Source organism: Leptonotus elevatus, chromosome 6, assembly GCF_054856555.1.
Source record: "Leptonotus elevatus isolate MCC_2025b chromosome 6, RoL_Lele_1.0, whole genome shotgun sequence".
Classification (NCBI taxonomy): Eukaryota; Metazoa; Chordata; class Actinopteri; order Syngnathiformes; family Syngnathidae; genus Leptonotus; species Leptonotus elevatus.
The window spans coordinates 27,614,201-27,633,341 of NC_141244.1; the positions used below are offsets into that span (position 1 = coordinate 27,614,201).

At 54.2% G+C, this 19,141-nt stretch overlaps 3 protein-coding genes across 8 annotated transcripts; 2 read left to right on the forward strand and 1 right to left on the reverse strand.

Moving 5' to 3' along the window:
* Positions 1 to 466: 466 nt before the first annotated feature.
* Positions 467 to 4,736, forward strand: plin6 (perilipin 6). Its single transcript, XM_086078659.1, has 8 exons — positions 467 to 1,024; positions 2,160 to 2,202; positions 2,275 to 2,473; positions 2,593 to 2,675; positions 3,233 to 3,458; positions 3,617 to 3,798; positions 3,867 to 4,133; positions 4,280 to 4,736. The coding sequence occupies exons 1-8, from the start codon at positions 879 to 881 to the stop codon at positions 4,598 to 4,600; spliced, it is 1,467 nt and encodes a 488-aa protein (XP_085934785.1). The 5' UTR covers positions 467 to 878; the 3' UTR covers positions 4,601 to 4,736.
* dcst2 (DC-STAMP domain containing 2) lies at positions 4,644 to 12,981 on the reverse strand. Of its 5 annotated transcripts, XM_086078653.1 has the most exons (15): positions 12,466 to 12,979; positions 11,100 to 11,374; positions 10,861 to 11,031; positions 10,680 to 10,781; positions 10,408 to 10,602; positions 9,569 to 9,634; positions 9,295 to 9,508; positions 9,026 to 9,183; positions 8,767 to 8,931; positions 7,012 to 7,179; positions 6,840 to 6,940; positions 6,623 to 6,756; positions 5,752 to 5,849; positions 5,575 to 5,668; positions 4,649 to 5,292 (listed from the first exon to the last, which is right to left on the reverse strand). In XM_086078653.1, the coding sequence occupies exons 1-15, from the start codon at positions 12,552 to 12,554 to the stop codon at positions 5,268 to 5,270; spliced, it is 2,055 nt and encodes a 684-aa protein (XP_085934779.1). In that variant the 5' UTR covers positions 12,555 to 12,979; the 3' UTR covers positions 4,649 to 5,267. The 5 variants fall into 5 exon arrangements, with proteins under 5 accessions (XP_085934782.1, XP_085934780.1, XP_085934777.1 ...); XM_086078654.1 differs by lacking the exon at positions 8,767 to 8,931 and having other exon boundaries at positions 4,648 to 5,292; positions 12,466 to 12,980; XM_086078651.1 differs by having other exon boundaries at positions 4,648 to 5,292; positions 8,767 to 9,183; positions 12,466 to 12,980.
* On the forward strand, positions 5,702 to 18,958 carry dcst1 (DC-STAMP domain containing 1). 2 transcript variants are annotated; one of them, XM_086078658.1, is made up of 17 exons: positions 5,702 to 5,827; positions 12,493 to 12,874; positions 12,961 to 13,086; positions 13,771 to 13,863; positions 13,926 to 14,054; positions 14,219 to 14,358; positions 15,031 to 15,190; positions 15,270 to 15,413; positions 15,628 to 15,749; positions 15,831 to 15,988; positions 16,054 to 16,153; positions 16,234 to 16,329; positions 16,405 to 16,531; positions 16,617 to 16,733; positions 16,802 to 16,944; positions 18,534 to 18,626; positions 18,688 to 18,957. In XM_086078658.1, the coding sequence occupies exons 2-17, from the start codon at positions 12,847 to 12,849 to the stop codon at positions 18,757 to 18,759; spliced, it is 1,848 nt and encodes a 615-aa protein (XP_085934784.1). In that variant the 5' UTR covers positions 5,702 to 5,827; positions 12,493 to 12,846; the 3' UTR covers positions 18,760 to 18,957. The 2 variants fall into 2 exon arrangements, with proteins under 2 accessions (XP_085934784.1, XP_085934783.1); XM_086078657.1 differs by having other exon boundaries at positions 16,234 to 16,531; positions 18,688 to 18,958.
* The last annotated feature ends 183 nt before the right edge of the window (positions 18,959 to 19,141 follow it).

Genomic DNA, 19,141 nt, shown 5'->3' on the forward strand with positions numbered 1-19,141 from the left:
AATTGATCAGACATAACAATCGAGGCACACCTGGTGGGCAAGTTACGAGGGAGCTGATTGGTCGACGCAAGAAAACGGGGCGGAGACAAAAACATGAGCTGCTGTCAAGACGTCGTCAAGATGAAACGTGAAACTCAAGTCCAAACTAAGCAGAAGTCCATAAAGGGAAGCAAAAGTGTCGCGGGTCAGAAGCGGCCAGCAAATTGAAAGATGGTGCCGGCACTTCAGTTGCCGTGACAAATGACGAGCCGGCAGCTGAGACGCACGCGCGCGTTTGTCTTCCCGTCTTAGTGGGGACGTCCTCGTTGACATCCGACATTTGCGAGCCTCTGAACCGTCACAACCGATTGCATAATCGCAAGCAAAATCCAACAAAACCTAAACTCTAAAACCCAGTCTTGACCCTCAAAAGGAGGTCTGGACTTGTGGGGGGTCACTTCACATGGTCGTTAGACGGGGAATATGGCCCCCATAATGTACCAAAAACAAAGATCCGCATTTGGCGTAAGGAGAAGAAGTCTCCAGTCTTGGAGGACGACTAAGACGAGTTGCAGGTCTCAAAGGACGCCTTTGAGTCTTGTCCTCATCCTGGTGGACCCGAGGCTCATTTCGTTTGCACGGTTGGGGCGTCGCACTCGCAAAGGCTTTGCCTGCTGCTTCAAAGGGGTACTTTTTATTCCTTCTTTTTTTTGGGGGGGGGTCGACTGCCATCTGACTGACTTGACAACTTTTGTCTTCTGTCTTTCATGCAAAAGTTTTTGGGTTTGTTTTTCTGCTTGGATGGGAACAAAGTGGGCCGGACAGACACAGACGGCGGAAAGCAGCGGTTGCGAAAGTGAAGCGCAGGACAAGAAAGAGCGGATTCATCTGGCGAGCTGATGACATCACTCGGCGTGGCGTCCAATCACGTCACAGATCTCCTCTTGAAAAGCCAGCGCCGCGCGTCCCGCCCGCCTCACAAGCGCTCGGCTTCATTTGGGATTGGGTTCGGCTCGACCTTCGCCAGCTGCGCCTTGCTCATGGGGTGAGTCGCTTTTGGCCCTTTTCGGCCCCGTGTGACTCGGAGAACGTGCTTGCTTTTTTTCCCTTTCTTGTGTGTAATTGCACATCCATTACAGTAGATGGCAGTGATTACTTTCATTTCAGGCAATTTGATGCACTTTGAACCTTTTATGTGACAGACTTTTTTTTCTTTTTTTTTAAGTTATCCTTTCCGTTCCGTTCCTCTGCGTTTTCGTCCTGTCCGCGTTCCCGCCTTCCGTAATCCAATGTTTGTCTTTTAGCTCGGGCTGTGATGAAAAGCAGCGATCGCGTGAAACGATCCTTTTCGGCTGTCGGTGAACGGAGCCCGCGGCGAGCGTTGGCGGGAGACGTCATGGGGGCGGCGCCGGCGCCGTCCTCCCAGAAATGCTTGAAAGGGCTGTTTGTGGCCAAAGATGGCGATTTGCACGCTGGTTTGCCGGCAGACTTGCGCAAGAGCAGCTGACTGCCTCATGCCGCCGCCGCCGCCGCCGCCGACGCGCTGGCTGACCTCTCGGCGCCAGATGAACCCCTAAACCACATCCAAATGGCGCATTTGCTGCCGTAGCCCAAAATCTGGTCTTTGGCCGTCAAACTACAAAATCCAATTCCAACAAAGTTGGCAAGTTGTGGTCAAGATGGAAAAAAAGCCAATTCGGTTCCCTTCAAATGAATTTGCCACCCAAAAAAACGTGAACGTAATTGTGATTTGTTGTTGTGCAAATGGTCTCATTTTGAATTTGGTGACTGCTGGCACAAGTTTGGCAAAGTTGCGTCATGCCGCAAAAAGCGTCTCCCAGCTTCATTTTTCGTTTTTCTCAAACCACTTCATCGTCTCACGCTCCCAAATAGCGTCTAAGAAATCTCAAATTGAATGCCGGTGACCTTCGACCCCTCAGACATGCAAAATGGCAACCATTGCGTCACCCACGGGTGGGCAACCGTGGCCGTCGAGGACCGGGTTTGTCCACCCCTGGCTGCTGTGGAGCAAACTCTCCGAGACGGACGGAGGCAAAGCGGGACAGCGTGCCGTGGTCTGACGAGTGCGAGTTTGAAATTGTCTCTGGAAACGCCGCGGGTGCCGAGAAGTCTTTTGAAAATCAAATGCGCTGACTTCCTTCCTGTGTTTGTGTCTTCAGATTTGGGGAAAGACACGACATGTCTGCTCATCGCAATCACGAGGTGAGGCGGGCGGGGCTCGCGAGAAGGGGGCGGGGGGACGCTGACCTGTCACTCAAACCTTTGTCGCTTCAGATGAGCGCCGCGCTGAGGGTCTCGCATCTTCCTCTGGTCCGCTCGGCGCTGCAGTCGGTGACTTGGGCGTACTCGGAGGCCAAAGGTCGCTACCCTCTGCTGGGCCTGGTGGGAGGCGTGGCCGAGGTGGGGGTCCGAAACGCCTCCATGGTGGCCTTGAGCGGAGCCACGCCCCTCATGCGGAGCCTCGGCCCTCAGAGTGCGTAGCGTGCTGATGCAAAATCTGCCGCTAATGCTAACAAGGCTGCTGCTAATTAGCCGTCATGTGCTACTTCCTGCGTTTGCGTGACACGCTTCCTGCGTTTGTGTTCTCTTCAGTCGAGGTGGCCAACAATTTCGCTCTGGTGGGTCTGGACCAGCTGGAGCGGACCTTCCCCGTCCTCAACCAGTCCGCCGACGAGGTTGCCGTCTTGTTGCCAATCCTCCTTTCTGTCTTTTTCCTCTTCTCGTCCTTCGCTGATTTGGGGGGAAAAGTTGACCGGAAATCGAACCCAACAAATCGAAGGCTTCCCAACGCAATCGGCTTCGTTCCCTGCCACCGAATCACTTGCCGGCCAAATCAAAGTGATTTGGTGAAAAGGCTTGTTTGTGATGTCGTTGATGTTGCGCGATTGTTTGTTCACGCCGGAAAAAAATACAGACGAGCAAAAGAAGCCAAAACAGGAAAAATATGCATCATCAGCAATAACCAAGCAACGTTGCACTTCCTGTGTGCTGCTTTTATTCTGAAAGAGACAAAGCGCAACACGTCAATACACACTCAGCAATAATCGTGCTCGAGGCCAAATTCATTCGCTCAAATTCAACCTGTGAAAATAAGCAAACAATTTTGGGGGGATTCGATGACGCCATTTTCTCAAGGGACATTTTCGGGGTCCGAAACGAGGCAACGGGTGCGTCTTATTGTCCGTCACGTGGCGTGCCGGCTGATGGTAACGCGGCGTCCCCGTGCGCGCAGGTGGTGGCGCACCTGAAGGACGCCTTCTTCCTGACGCTGGACGACGTGCAGCTGCGGATGTTGGACGGTTTGGAGCAGCTGGAACATCTGTCGCACGGCGTTTGGGCGGCGCTGAGGCAGCTGCAGGACTCGCAGGTGGGCCGCGTCGCCTCGTCGGGTCTGGACGACGTGCTGAGCCGCCTGGAGAGCGCCAGCGCCTACTACATGCCGCTGCCGCCCACGCTGCGTGAGTAGAAACTCGCGCCGGCCGCCATCACCAACTTGACGCATTCTGGCCGCTGACGACGGCCTCGGCTGCGACCCGCGACGGTCTCCATCTTGTTTTGGGAACGCAGCTTTTGGGTTTTTGCGGTAACGCTCGTTTGTTGCGGCGCGTGCGCGAAGGTCGCGAGTGGGAAATGCGCGTTCAGGAGTACGAGGACCAAGACGACGAGGACGAGCCCGGCGTGTGGACCCGCGTCCGCAGCCTCCTCCTCTGCATGGGCCTGCAGCTTTACCACCGCATGCTCAAGGTCCAAGAACAGCTGGAGGACGCGGCCGGAGCCCTGGGGGACGCCGTCCAAGCGGTACGTGCCGAGATCACGCGAATGAGAGGGCGCCAGCGCGTTGTGACCTTTCCGGGACCCCCCATCAGGTGGGTCTGGGGGCCGTCCTGGATCTGCTGGGGGATCTGTTGCAGTACCTGCAGAGGCTGCTGGTGGCGCTGTTGTACGGCGCCGAGAGCCTGAGGGAAGCCAGCCTGGTCCGCGTTCGGGAACGGGCCGCGGCGCTGGCCGAGCTGCGTCCGCTGCGGCAGATCCGAGAGCTGCCGGTTCAGGTGCGCCGGCTCCTGGCGGATCTTCGCGAGCTCGCCAAGATCCTCCTGCAGCTGCTGGTCAACGTCACGCCGCTCTACCAGCTGGTGAGCGCGCCGTCACCTCCGCCGCCTTTCAAGCGCCTTTTCAGACCATTTTCATGCATGTTGAGGTCGCGTTGAGGTCACGTTGAGGTCACGTTGAGGTCACGTTGAGGTCACGTTGAGGTCATGTTGTGTCGTGCGTGCGTCAGCTGCAGCAGCCGTCGGACAAAGACGTGGAGGATTTCCTGAATCGCGAGGACGTCTCGTCCCGCCGCAGCTCGGCCAGCAGCCTGTTCCTGAAGGCCATGGACGGCCGCCCTCGCCGGCGCAGGAGTCTCTTCTCCAGGGCCGCCCGCAGCCCGGGTCCCGACCCCCCCGCCGCCGAGGCGGACGGCGCCGCCCAACGCCGTCCGTCCGCCGCCGAGCTCATCCTCACGCCGCTCAAGCAGTTCGTGTCGCAGAGCCAAAAGGCTTTCGACTACCTCAACCCCAACTCCGCCGAAGAGTCGGTCAACGGCGCCGCCGACTGACGGCCACGCCGCCGCGTGCCGCCGCGTGCTGCCCCCGCTCCACTCTGCCCCGCGCCGCTCGCAGTCGCCCCTCCCGACCGATTCCCAGCCTCCCTGCCGGACGGCGGACCGTCTCTGCCGCGGCGGACGTTGGTCGGCGTGCGGCTTCTCCAACACGACCGTCGGCAAACTTCTTTCACGACTCGGCGCTCGCTGACGTCGTGCCGACATGACGTCACACGTCCAAACGCCGCTTCGGCCCCGCGACACACGAAAGCATTTTGACAGAAGATGAATATCAATTTGGGGGCGTGTCTGTGTCAGCCATGTTGTCCAATAAACGCTTGTCCTACCTTCACTGTGTGAGCGCTCGTCTTCATCGCTCGTCTTCATCGCTCGTCTTCATCGCTCGCTTTCACGCGTTTTCTCTCATCTTGCAGGCGTGTCTCAAGCATGTTTCAGACGTGACGCAGGCATGTTGGCGGGGATTCGAGGCCCGGTTGGTCGGTTTGAGGTTTCCGAACTTTCCGATCATCCCTCATAAGTGATTGAAGCATGTTTGACATGTCAAAGGTCGAAGACGAAGGCTTTATTTGCATTTGAATGTTGCGCACACACACGATGCAAGGTGAGAGGTCACTAGCGGCCCGCGACGCTCCAGCGATGGCGGCGATGGGAGGCGCGGGTCCTAACGCTCGTCCTCGCTTGAGTCGCTGACGCACGCAAACAAACAAGAGTGAAGACAAACACGAGCGTGCAATTGACACCTTTTCTCATTTTCACTTTGTTCTCCTCTTTACTTTTTAACTTTAGCTTTTGAAAGTTTTCTCCCCTTTGAATGTTTTTACTGCGTCTATTTTTTTAATTCGCTACTTGAGTGCTTTTCCATCGAAGCATTCGATTTTAAAGCGTTTTTTTCCCACTTGGCCTTTGAGTGATTTTCCTTCCCCTCATTTGAAAAATGCGATTTTCTTATTCTGCTTTTGTGCACTCACGGCTCTTCCTGGCTGTCTTCCTGGAAAGTCGCAGGTCGCGCGCACACGTCACACCTGCCGCCCACGCGCTTCAAACAGGCCTTGCAAAACACGCCTGCAAACACAAAGAGTAGGAGGGGGGGGGGGGCAAGACCGCGTGACGTCACGTGACTTCACCGCGCCGGGCGCGCTTCCTACCTGGACAGCGCCGGACGTCGCAGATGAAAGGCGCAAGCCCCGCCCCCTCGCCGCAGGCCAAGCACATTTGCGACAGGTAAGCGTCTCCACCTGGCAGCCTGACAATGAAGACACGTGCATTGGCACTTGATGGACGAAGAAAGACCAACGCGCGACACGTGGCTGTGATGGCGGCAGTTTTGGACATCAGGCGACATTTGAGCTGCCGTGAAATGGCGGCAACCGTGAAATGGCGGCAGTCAGAAAAAACATGCTTCGTCACGGACGGTAACGCGAACGTTTGTTTTGACCTCGTTTGTCCCAAAAAGTCAACAGTTGTTCTTTTGTCCAATGGGGCGACACGATGACATCATCAATAATCCTGCCGCGCATGCGCAGCCTCAAGTCACGACGATGACGTCATCGTGCCTGTCGATCACTCAGCGTGTCAACAATTTCGACAACCGAGCGAGATAATAACGTAACATGCTTATAAGAAAGCAAATGACATTTTCCATTTAACTTTAAGTCTTTAAAAAAGGCCTCAAGACCTTTTTTTATTTTAAATATAATTTTATAGACATGTACTTTGTGTCTAACAAAGTATGTCTATAAAATTATATTTTCTCATCTCATCTGTCGCACTTTGGGAGTTCTTTGAAATGTAAAGCGCGCGTATCGTTCTTCTTCTGGTCATTATTCATGGAATGAGCGTCCAGGCTGCTGACTTTTGCTCGCTTAGCATTAGCATTTGTCTCATTTGCTCAACAGTCCAGAGGCAGCTCCGCAATTGGCCACAAACAAACAAGCACGCCATATATGGACATCACGTTACGCTGAAAGCGCTTCCGCCAGTCCCCGCCCTTTTCAAGCATTGCACGAGCGGACGCACCGTGCACGCAGCGCCCCGAGACGGCCGCAGGGCCCGGCTCCTCCCGCCGGCTTCCTGGCCGACGCCCTCACCAGGGCTCGTCCCGCCGCCCGCCGCTCGTCCAGGATCTGCTGGCGAAGGAAGCGGATGCGCGCCTGCCGGAGCGGGAAGTCAACGTCAGCTGCCGGCGAAGCCATCGAGTGGCTCCGGCGCGTTCCGCACGATTGTGCGCGCGTACCCTCTCGGTGTCGGGGTGGAAGTAGGCGCAGATGAGGCGTCGACATCGCTGCACGACGCCTCCGGCGAGCGCCACCAGCAGGGCCGCGCCCAACAGGAAGCCTTTGAGCAGAGCGGCCGGGTCAGAGGGCGACCTCCCGTCGCGGCGGCGGCGGCGGCAGGCGGCGGCTCACCTAGCGCGAAGCAGGCGGCGTAGTCGGGTTGTGACGGCGCGCGTAGACACTTGCTGCTGATGACGGTCACGTTTCCCGCCTGCAGCAAGTTGAAGGACGCCACCAGGTCGCGCATGACGTCGGCCATGTAGCCCAAACCTTCCACCAGGATCGACACCTTCACCGGAGCTGCGGGCTCACACGGTTGCCGTGGTTACCCACGCCTGTCGGAAACCTCAGCTTCCGGCCGTTAACACCCCGATGTCGATTTGATTTCGTTCCGACCGGACCGTCGGACCCGATTGCCGTGGCCGCGTGGCAGTCGGCGCAATCCTTTCCTCAAAAGACGATTTATCGGTTCGTGTCCGGCGTTGTAAAGATTCTCTTGCAACGCTAATCCAAACCAGACGGTGGCGCGCGTGAGCACGTCAAGCGAGCGTTTCTGAGAAAGAAAAACGCCGCCGCCGCTGCCGTCAGCTCACTTTGATGCAAATAACATCGGCGGCACTTTGCTTCCTTGTTCGTCAGTCGGAGGCGACATTCGCCGATTCGCGCGACACTCGTCGGCTATCAACACTCAGCCAAATTTTGCACGTTGACCATTTGGGCTCGTTGGCCCGTTTCGGGTCCGATTATCGGGACAAAAAGCGCTCAGACTGAAAGATCATCTTGTTATAAATAATAAATGTACGTGGATGATCCCATATTTACTCTTCTCGTATTTATTCCGCTGTACGAGCGTGTTTGAATCATGACGTTGTCTGAAGACGAGCGGGACTCGCGCTTCTGCAGCTCCGCCCTTTTATCACCAGGAAGGACTTGATGGATTTGGGGTCCCCTCTTCTCATTCCTTTTCAAAATTTCAAGGCCCCCCAAAGCCGTTGAGGCCCCTGAATTTTGGGGCCCTTTTCATTCTGGGTCACAATTGTGATGGACTCAAGGGAGTTGTCCACAATGTCAACCCGGGTCTGCCCCCACGGTGAACCTGCTCGGGAAAGGCGGGGCATTCTGTACAATGCTTGCAGCCGATTGGACGGTGCCGCATCTTCTACATGTTTTGACCAATCACGGCAACGGACGCACAAACAAAAAAAATTGCGCCGAGCACGTCAAATGAAATGCAACGCGCATTCGTCCAAATGAGGCCAGTTTGTTTCCCGCGCTGTCGCCGCTTCCTGGTTTGGTCACAGCTGCAGATCCCGCCCCCAAACACAATGTCGCTCTGTGATTGGTGGTCGGGATCGGTGGAAATCAACCGGCTGGGCACAAGACGTCTTCCCCGGAGTTTGTCAACTCACAAATACCGGCAGAATTCGTCGAGAGATTGTGCCGGGTCGGGTTGGGTCGGAGATTGTCGTCTGTCCGCTCGGTCCAGTCTCGTCTTCCTTCCTTGTCTGTTGTTGATTCCAAGTTGACTCAACTTGGCTTCATCGAGGAAGGAAGAGCAAAGTCCAACGTTTGACGTCGCGGCTTGAAGTGGCAGCAAAAGTCAGCCATCGTCTCGCCGCGTTCGCCGCCCGCTAATTGCTCGCGCGCTAAACTTTGCTCACGCGGCTCATGTTGGCCTCAACACGCCGGTCACGTGAGCGCGCAAGCTCGCAAAGTCAAAAGGCCGCCGCCGCCGCCGCCGTTCGGTGCTTTCACTCAACCGGCAGGAGTCCAAGCAACGGCGACCTTTTGACTTTGCGGCCCAGCAGTCGCCACCTCGGACCGCAAGGGAAGAAAGATGGCGGAGGTGCAAAAGTGGCTAACGTGTCGGTGGCGTCCGTCGGTCACCTCGGGCCACGACGCCTCCCCGGACCTGCCGGTGCACCTGATCCAGAAGCCAGAAGACCAGGAAGTCCAGCGCAACCAGAACGGCCGACATCAGCGCGTGCCTGCAAACCGAGGCCACGCCCACCAGCACCGAGCGACACTCGCTCCTCGTCAGCCGCGGGGCCACTGAAACGGGAAGCGGGCGGCGGGAAGCGACGGCGGGAAGTGACGGCGGGAAGTGACGGCGACCGCGCGCTGGCCCCGACCGGCGCGTACTCACGTGGTCGAATGTAGAGCTGAGATTCTCGACGCGTGAACGGCAGGACGGAAGCCCCGCCCTCTGAGGTCAGCTGACAGTCCAGCTCGACAAACTGGCCGCTGATGTAAACGTTGTCGAAGTTCAAGCGTGTCAAGAACTTGTGCTGGTAATGCACTGCCCTGCGCACGCACACACACGCACGCACGCACGCGCGCGCACCCGCGTTAGCAGCCATTCGCTTCCGCACGCGTCACCGCTCCACGCGCGGGGCAGCCTGTGGGTGCGGCCACCTGATCAGGGAGTAGGTGAGGAGCGCGAGCCCCGCCCACACCAGCGGCCCTCGAAGCGCCGCAAGGACCGCGAGGTCTCCGGTCAGCTGCTCCAGGATCCCATGGCCGCTTTCCCGCAGCGAGCGGCCGACGTCGGCGTCCGCCTCCAAGTCGGCCGACACCGACAGGTTAAAGTCGAACTGCCTGCGCATCTGCTGGAAGGCGGCGACGGTGGCTGAACAGGCGAGAGGGCGGAGTCAGGCGGGGGCGGGGCCGGCGGACCGCACGCACTTACAGTCGGCCAGGTTGTCCTGGAGCAGAGTGGCGACGTACGCCGGGACCAGGCAGAAGACTTCCGGGGCTGACCAATCGTAGCAAAACAAAAACAAGAAGAACAGGAAGCACAAATCCGCTTTAAATCATTTCAAAAGAATACAATCAAATGAATAACAATAATATTACTCATAATAAATAAAAACATAAAATCTAATATAGTAAATAAAAAGAAAATCATATCAAAACAAGAATACAATTTACACTGATAACAATAATAATCAATAATAGCAATTATAAATAAATAAAATCGAATAATACATAAAAACGAAATAATAATATAAAACAACAATAATAAAATGAATAATAAGAAATACAATCTAATATAGTAAATACAAATACAATTAACATTGATAACAATAATAATTTTTTATATTTTCTTTGTTTTGTTTTTTATTCATTCACTGCCATTGACGACTATAAACGTCAAAAAATAATTTGAACTATTTCTATTAGTTTAACATCCGCCCCTTTTTTGTTAACAAAAGTATGAAAACCTAAAAAAAAATATTGTACATTTAGAACATATATAAAATTTGTGATTAATCCTGAGTTAACTCGTGAAGTCGTGCGATTCATTACAATTCAAACATTTAATCGCCTCTTGACCCTAATTTTTAATCATCTTTTTAAAAATTTGTTTTAATGAATTTATAGCAGTAAATGAGTTAATAACAATAATAATAATCATAATCATGAAGAAAAATCACGGGCATTTCCCTTTGGTCAACCATGTAGCTCCGCCCCCGTCCCCTCGCACTTGAAAAAGTCCAAAAGACGGCGAGGCTCGGCCCAACTCACCTTTGGCCAAATAGCAAAGACGCATGAAGTCGCTGACGACGTTGCACAAATGTTTGAAGTTGCCCAAACGAGCGTTGCAGTCGACGCGCGCCTGCTTGAAGATGGCGCGACACTTGGCGTACGGCAACCCCATTTTGGAGTCGCACACGTTGCCGATGTCCACCAGGTAGTGAAGGACGTTCCTCACGGTGCGAGCTGGAGGACAAGGACGCAACGTGAGGACGCGCGCGCACGCACGCACGCTCGCTCGCGCGCGATTGCGCTTTCCTCACCCACTTGGCGGATGGCGTCGCTCACCGAGCCAATCAGCTTGTTGACTCGGGTCGCCATGGCGGCGGCGTTACGGCCCATCTGCCGGATGTGATCCAGCGCGGCTGCGAGGACGGGCGCAGATTTTGTCCCGGGTGCTGCGGGACACGCGGGAAAAGGCGGCGGCGGGCGTGGCTTGCTTACCCAAAAGGGGCGTGGCCGCATTCCTCATCAGCTGTCGCGTCTGATTGGCCGCCAGCTCGGCGCCGCAGAGGAGGCTGGCGGCGGCTTGCTCCGCATTCTCCAGCGTGTTGGCCACCGGACCCGACACCAGCAACCACGTGCTCGCCAGCAACAGGAAGTTACGCCCCTGAGCTACACACACATTGACACGTCTCGTACAATCGCACGCGCGCGCGCGCGGCGCCGGCGAGTCGACTGACCGGAGCACAGCGTCGGCATCATGAGGCCGACGGCGGCGCGCACGCGCACCGACATCCCCATCCCGAAGGCGGCGGCGGCGGCCACGGCCAGCGTGCTGTACACGCACGTCCACAGCGGCGCCCCCTCCAGGAAGAGCGCGGTGGCGCCGTAGCACGAGGCCAGCGTCAGCCCGGCCCCGAACGCCAGCAGGCTCCGCCCCGCCCCGCACAGGTAGCTTCGCACCTTCCGGCGCCGCCGCAAGGCCGCGGCTGCCGACGATGACGAGGATGGCGGCCTTTGGCGGGAAAACACGGTCAGGCCTTTCCCACGCCGCCCTGAGATACGAGCTCACTCGGGATGCTCGGACTCGGCCAGAGGCGGAGCTTGCCATTAGGCAAGGCAGGCAATTGCTTGGGGGCCCTTAGCCAGCAGGGGCCCCCAGAGCTTTGACACAAAATGTGCCGGCCCACCGGGCGTCTACCCTGTCCAGCCCTGGATTAGTGTTCATTTGGTCAACGAAAACTCAACAAAAATCATTTGGTCAACACACATTTTTCACCAGACTAAAACTAGACTAGACTGGACTAAAACCCTTATTAATAAACAATAACTGAGACTAAATCAGTTTGCATTTTCGTCGACGAATGAAGACGAGACGAACATGTACTTCGTAAAAACCGGACTCAAATCGACGGACATTTGAGTTCATGAACAAAAACGAGACAAAAATCATTTGATTTGGTCCAATCTTGTCTCTGCTCATCTGTCATGTGACACACACTCTTTCAAATCTGCAGCTAACGAGTGCAACGTGCACAAACACATGGGACGGACGGGAGGTGGATTCGCGGTGAACGGTACAAAAATTAATGAAAAAAATGTCAATTCTAGTTTTATTGTAACATGAATCCAACGACTATAACGTTCCAACAATGATGTTAATCCCACCGCTAACTAATGCTGGCTAATTTACTAGCTCATATAGCATGGAGTCATAGTAGCCTCTTGTTGATGTACTGTCATTGTGTGACAAGTTGTTTTTCATCCAACAGATGAGAGGAAATTTCATGCCAAATAGTTTTACATCCGAAATGTTCAACATAATCTGCTGACAAAAAAAATAAAATAAATATACAGACTAAAATGTTGACAGTTTTGGTCGACTAAAACTAGACGAATGAAATTGTTTTCTTGGACTAAAATGCTAGATTTATATTTGACTAAAAATGGACTGAATAAAAATTTGATGAGGTTGAATTTAAAAATGGCTGATAAAATGAACACTTAACTCAATTTGTCCTCTCTGCCACCTTTGGCCACCATGAGGCGATGACGTTATCACTAGTTTTTTGTTTTTTCCCCCCGTCTTCATTTGGGGCGCTTTACCTGCCGGGGTGTCGCCATGGTAACCAGTTGACTCCCCTTCCGGCCACGGCGCGTCGCCATGGTAACCAGTTGACTCCCCTTCCGGCCATGGCGCAACTGGAGGTTGTATTAAAAACAAAAGCAAACACTCAAGCTTTCCTTCACTTTCCTTGCTTTCTTGCTGTTTTCCCCCCCAAAAGTTGAACGCGCGCGTCCGTCACCCACGACGAGACGCGTCCTCTTTGATGACGCCACGTGTCATAACGCATGTGACGTCACACAAGAGTCTCATTAGGACGCCGCATCCAGCCAAAAGCTTGAGGATGATCGGGACATGAGGATGAAGATGATGATGATGGTGATTATGAAGCAGCAGCGCCACCAGCCGCTCGTGACGTCATCATGACTCGTGACGAGCAGCCTCGCAGCAGTGAGTGCCTTTCTTCTTTGTTGTTGACCGTTGCTGGCGTAATTGTGCTCTGTGACGACCCCTGGTGGCGGTGACGTGTCTCGCAGCTGTGGAGCAGCTGATCCGGCGCTTCCTCCCACGTGGCTGCCATCGCTTCCTCATCGGCCAATCGGAAGAGCTGCGGCTTGCCGACGTCATCCTCCGGGCCCTGTTCGGCGCGCTGAGCGGCGCAGGTAAGACAAAAAGAGAAAAGAAAAAAGAAAAAGCCAACAATGACACACGTTCAAATGAATGACACTTCCAATATGGCAAATGCATTCTGGGTAATCCGAAGAGCTCGAAGCCCTCCAATCATGGGCCGGCCTTCCTTCTCTCCCCTTTGGCGCGTTTTTTCCTTTTTCATTTTTCGCCTGCAGTTGTTTGTTGTTCTGGCTAGCTCCCTGGCTAGCTCCCTGGCTAGCTCCCTGGCTAGCTCCCTGGCTAGCTCCCTGGCTAGCTCCCTGGCTAGCTCCCTGGCTAGCTCCCTGGCTAGCTCCCTGGCTAGCTCCCTGGCTAGCGGGGAGCTAGCGAGCTAAGCTGTGACAAGGTTTACTTTGTGGACCTGGATTTGCCACAAGAAATACATATTTAAAAACAAACAAAAAAACTTATACTGAAACTAACTAAAACTAAGCATTTTCAAAAATAATTACAAGTCATAAAAACAAACAGAACCACCCTGAAAATTTATTAAAACGAACTAAATAAAAAAAACAAAAGGAAATAAAAACAAACTAACTCAACTATAATAACCCAAGTGCTGTCTTTCCTCCAATGTTTTTTTGTCACGCGAGCGACCGCAGCCGCTAAGTCAAGCTAGCGGCGCCCAACGAATAGCAGATGACGTCCCGCCATGTGTGTGTGTGTCGTGTCACCAGCCATGTTCGCCGTCATCGCGCCGGGCCTGCCGCTCCACTTGAACCACTGGCTGACCTTTGACCTCAAGCTGGCCGCAGGATGCCTGTTTACAGGTGAGGAAGACGACGGTGCCGATGCCGCAGGTGTGACTGACCGCAGTTGTGGGCGTGCGCAGGCGCCTGTCTGCTGGGCGGGGCCACCTCGTCGGCCTTCAGGTGCGCCGTCCTGCTGATGCTTCCCAACATGCTGGGCTCCCGCGGACGCGCCTTCATCACGCTGCTCGTCATCTCCGAGCTCTACTCAGGTCGGCACACGCACGCCACGCGGCGAGCTCGCGTACGGAATTGTTACTTTTGATCCGTTTTTCTCCTTTCAATGGAGTTCGTTTTCATTTGTTTAATAATTAAATCATAAATGACGAAGGACGATTGATAGCTGATCAGATGATTGACAGGTGTCCGTCGACAGGCCCCGTGTCCAACATGCGGGAAAACGTCAAGATGGCCGCCGAGTCTCTGACTTGCAATCTGGAGCTTCAAGTGCGCAACGCCAAGTTGCTGTGGCGAGACGCCGTCACGCCCTTCCACCGGGTGGCGCAAGAAGTCCAGGTGAGTCACGCAATCCGCTTCATTGCTCGCTGGCCATCATCATCATCATCATCATCATCATCATCATCATCATCATCATCATCGCCGCTCGTGACAATCCGTCAGCGTGTAACACTCAAATAAAAATACAATCAAATCCGTTCCCCACCTCCAACACACCTGAATCCAATGATCACAAGCTCTGCAGAAGCCTGATAACGATCTCGATCATTTGACTCAGGTGTGTTGGAAACAATTCATTTGCTTTTCGTTTGGACAGTTTCTTTCACCAGCATCCAACATGAAACACTAATGCGGTCTGGTGGCACAATCAGCACCTCATGTTTGACATGCATTTGAACTTGTATCTTTTTCATAACTTTATGAATTTTCATCCGTATTTTGTTGAACAGACGTAAACCATCTGAAATGAATTTGCACTTGAACTCATGTCGCTCAAGCACGTGTCGGTGAATCGATTGAGGGCTGATTTTTCTCCAAAGTTGCCACAAGAGCAACCAATCAGCGGAACGTTTTTTTGTCGCCAGCAGGGTTTGGACTTTCTCCACCTCTGAGCCGCATGTACATCAAATACTCAAGTCCGTTGCATGAAAACTACTACGGTGTGGCCCAATAATGACAAAAGTAGTGGTTGTGGCGCAGTGAATGTTTTGCGTTGTTGCGTGCGCGCAGGCGGGGGAAGCGGACTTGAAGTCGGAAGCCGGCGACGCCAGCAAGGCCTTCGCCGACATCCAGAACCAAATACTGAACAAGTACAAGCTTGGGCCGCTGCCGGACGGGAGCGCCGGCACGCAAGAACAATTCGCCTTCAACACCGTCGCGCAGTGCGACGGTGAGCCTTCCTCCTCATCCTCATCCTCATCATGCTCTTCCTCATGCTCTTCCTCATGCTCTTCCTCATGCTCGCGTAGAGATCGTCGACAAGGGCGTCGCCAAGTGTCGAGAGTGGTTCGGCGACAAGTGGAATGAGTGCGCCAAGGTCATCGGCGTTCCCGTCATCAAGCACATCCTGTGCGTGCCCATGAAGTTCCACTTCCTGTGTGACATCATAAGAGGTCAGCACACGCAACATGAAGATGATGATGGTGATGATGATGATGATGATGATGATGATGATGGTGATGATGATGATGATGCAAATGATGAAGATGATGATGATGGTGATGATGATGCAAATGATGAAGATGATGGTGATGGTGATGATGAAGATGATGATGATACAAATGATGAAGATGATGACGATGATGACGTTTGCGTTTGCCTCCGCAGTGATGACGGGCTGGTGCAAGCGGCACATCCCGGTGGAGCAAAACTTTGGCCAGCTGTTCAATCGTGTGAAAAGTTCGGTGGATCTTCTGACCCGGCAGTTCACCAGCACGCTGGTCTTCAAGGTGGTCACCGCCTGTTGTGCACGTACGTGCGTGCGTGTCGCCGGCTGACACGTGCCTTCGCCGCCCGGCGGCGTGCCACAGGAACGCGAGCGGCAGTCGGCGCTGGGCGGCGAACTGGCGAGCGGCAATTTGACGCGCGGCATCCGAGATTCCTTCCGCCAACTGGACGGCGGCGCGCGGCGGCTGCTGGACATCCTGCGCCTGCTCCCGTCCTTGGCCTTCCTGTCCGTCTTTGCGCAGTAAGTTTTGGGCGCCGGCCGCCGTTGCATCACCGTCGGCGCCCTGACCGCCTGCGCGTGTTCAGGTGTTTGGGCTACGTGCGACAATTCCGAGGAGACGTTTACTTCGATAACACGTACCTCACAAAGTATTTCGCCATCATCGACCAACGAAGGAAGTCGCTGGTAACGAACGCCTTCATCCTCCTCTTCATCCTCCTCATCCTCATCCTCACCTGCCTGCGTGCGTGCGTGCGTGTGTTCAGGGGAAACGACATTTGTTGCCCCTCACGCCGCCTGAGAGGCAAACGTTTGTGGACCCCTGGAGCCTCAAAATTCACGCTGAAGAAGTCCGACAAGTGGTGGGCTCACCGCACACGTGCACACCAACGCACGCACGCACGCACGCACGCACACGCATCATTGTGCTTGCGCAGCTGTCCAGTGTCTTTCAGGTGTTGTCTGTCCTCCTGCTGGCGGTGGCGCTGCTGGCGCTGGACGGGTCCGTCTTTCGGGTTCTGGACGTGGTCAGCAAGCACACGCACGCCACTTTCAACTTCAGCAGTAAGACACACACGCGCGCGCGCACACACACACCTTCAGCTTGAACGGTAAATGTTGGCTAATGGTGGGCGTGGCCTCCTTTCAGGCAGCCAGGAGGTGGACATCCAAGTAGGCGGAACCTCGATGATGGCCCGCCTCCTGAGGAAGTCCTTATCCGCCTTCAACACGTCGTCGAGTGTTCGCGTGGTATCCGACAATCGGGGTGAGTCCGTCCGTCTTCGGTACGTAAAGCCGCCATCGTCTCAACTTGCCCCGCCCGCTCCCCCGTAGGCTGCGTGACTCCGCCCACCTCGCTGGCGGCCTTGGAGTATGTCAGCATTAGCTCCTACCTCCTGCTGGCGGCGCTCTTCAGCTGCCTTCAGGTTTACGCCAACCGCCTGCGCAGGGTCATCGCCGCCTTCTACCACCCGCGGGTAACGCACGCCCCCTTTTACTCTTAGCATGCTAAAGCTAACGCTAAATGCTTTGACTTCCTTTCCACCTTGCTGACGCGTTTCCGACCACGTGTCGAATAACAACACAATTGCAACAATTGAAATCAATTCATCGACAGCCGAGATCAGTCACGATGACGTTGACGATCAAAATCGTCGTCAATTCGTAATTGACGAGTAGTTGATGTATGTCCTTCCATGGCACCTGCCTCGCCTGCGTGCGCGCGTGCGTGCGTGCACACGCATAAGCTCCTGAACCCGACGCGTGACGGGCCGGCAAGACAAGCAGGCCCAGGAAATGATTTGTCAACGGATCGCCAAAGACCAAAACCTAAACATTTGTGGAGGCGCGTGCCAGTCCGTATGGCGGCCACGTGCACTTCCACCAGCGGCCCGTTGGCGGTGTCGAGGCGCGTGCTCACGCCAGCCGGCTTAGAGACGCAAACCAACGCCTTTGGATTTTTTTTAGAAACTCAGCAAACAAACAATTGTCAGCTTTCCGTCCAATGGTTTCACATTTTTCAAGCCAATTGACTGAAAAGCGGACTTGCGACCGTTCGCATTTGTTGTTCCGTTGCGAATATTGACAGCAGACTCCGCCGCTGTAGGTGGCGCTACACACCATAGAGATGTGATCCAGCAGAAGAAGAGCAGGAAGCGACGGCGCCATGCGATGACGTCGTATGAGTTTGCTCAACAGATTTGTGAATAAAGATGAAACGTCGCTATATTCCAATGCTAATTGTTGCAAAACGGAAACAAATGCAAAAATACTTTTTTTCCTGATGAAAGAGACTCTCGTGCAAAATCAGTCCAAATCCAGTCAAACAGTCGGGAGCAAAGGGGGTTGCTTCAGTCAAAATGGCTGCCAGTCAATGCGTTAAAAGCGCAAATGACGTCGTCGCTCATCGCAATTTCAAAATATTCCAATCGAGCGCAAATGACGAGAGCCAAACGTGTTTACCTCCATTGATTCTCAAACCCGAGTTCTGAGCTCAACCCGAATATTGACTGCAGGTAAACGTAGTCCGTAGTCGGGCTGACATGCGGCCATTTTTATTTGAATTTTCAGAAAATGCAAAAATAAAACAGAAATTCAAAAAAGGGCCCAAAATGTGCCCCAACAGTTTTGATGCTTGGAGGAGGCGGAGCGTATCGAAAAAGAGAAAATGGCAGTTTTGCAAATAAACGTCGCACGTTTTGACCGGATTTGACGTCGCGTACGTTTGATCACAAAACAACGGCGGACGCTAAAGTTTGCGGAGGATGACAAAGCGGAAATCTTTTGGGAGTTCATTAAAGAAGCGAATATTCATGCGAAGTTGACGCTTACGGACGACGTCATCGCACGGCGCGGTCGCTTCCTGCTCTTCTTCTTCTTCTTTGAAATGACTGCTGGATCACATCTCTATGGTGTCTAGCGCCACCTGCAGCGGCGGAGTCTGCTGTCAATATTCGCAACAGATGCAAACGGACTTTTCAGTCCATTTTGGGACGGAAAGCGAACTTCTGAGTGTCCGAACGCAAAATGCTTTCCCGGCGTCACCTTTGTCGTTTTTGTCTGGCAGAGGGAGAAAACGCGAATCTTGTTCTTGTACAACGTCAGCCTGCACAGGAGGATGTCGTGCCAGCCCGCGCCAGCGCAACACGCCCGCGTAAACGTACGCACACGCACGCACACCTGCCAGCAAAAGCGCACGTTCACAACAATGTCATCCGCAGGTGTTGGAGTGTTTATCTCGACTGTGTCGGAGGCGGCGGGAAGCGCCCGGCTCGGATGCTCAAAGGGTGTAGAAGGCCAGAGGGGTCGCATTAAACTCAGGTCAAAGGTCATGCACACAACATACATATGACGGAGGCCGTTTTGCTGTCGGCACAAGTGTGGCATAAAAGGTCAAAGTTCAAGCGACAGGGTTGTCTTTATTGTGCTCTGTCGGGACTGAAAAGCAAAGGAAGGCGGCGGCGGCGGACGCCAAAGCGCACGTGACGCACAGGCGCGCTCGTTTCTCACTCTGGGTGGGAGGGGCTCGCCCTCGCCTTGGATTGGTCGCCGGCCAATGTGACCGACTGGTCGCCCGCCACTACAGCCATCGGGACTTTTTCAGGCCAATGCAAAAAAACAATCATCACATTCATATCATGCATCAAATCTTATCGAAATCCCACAAAAACAAAC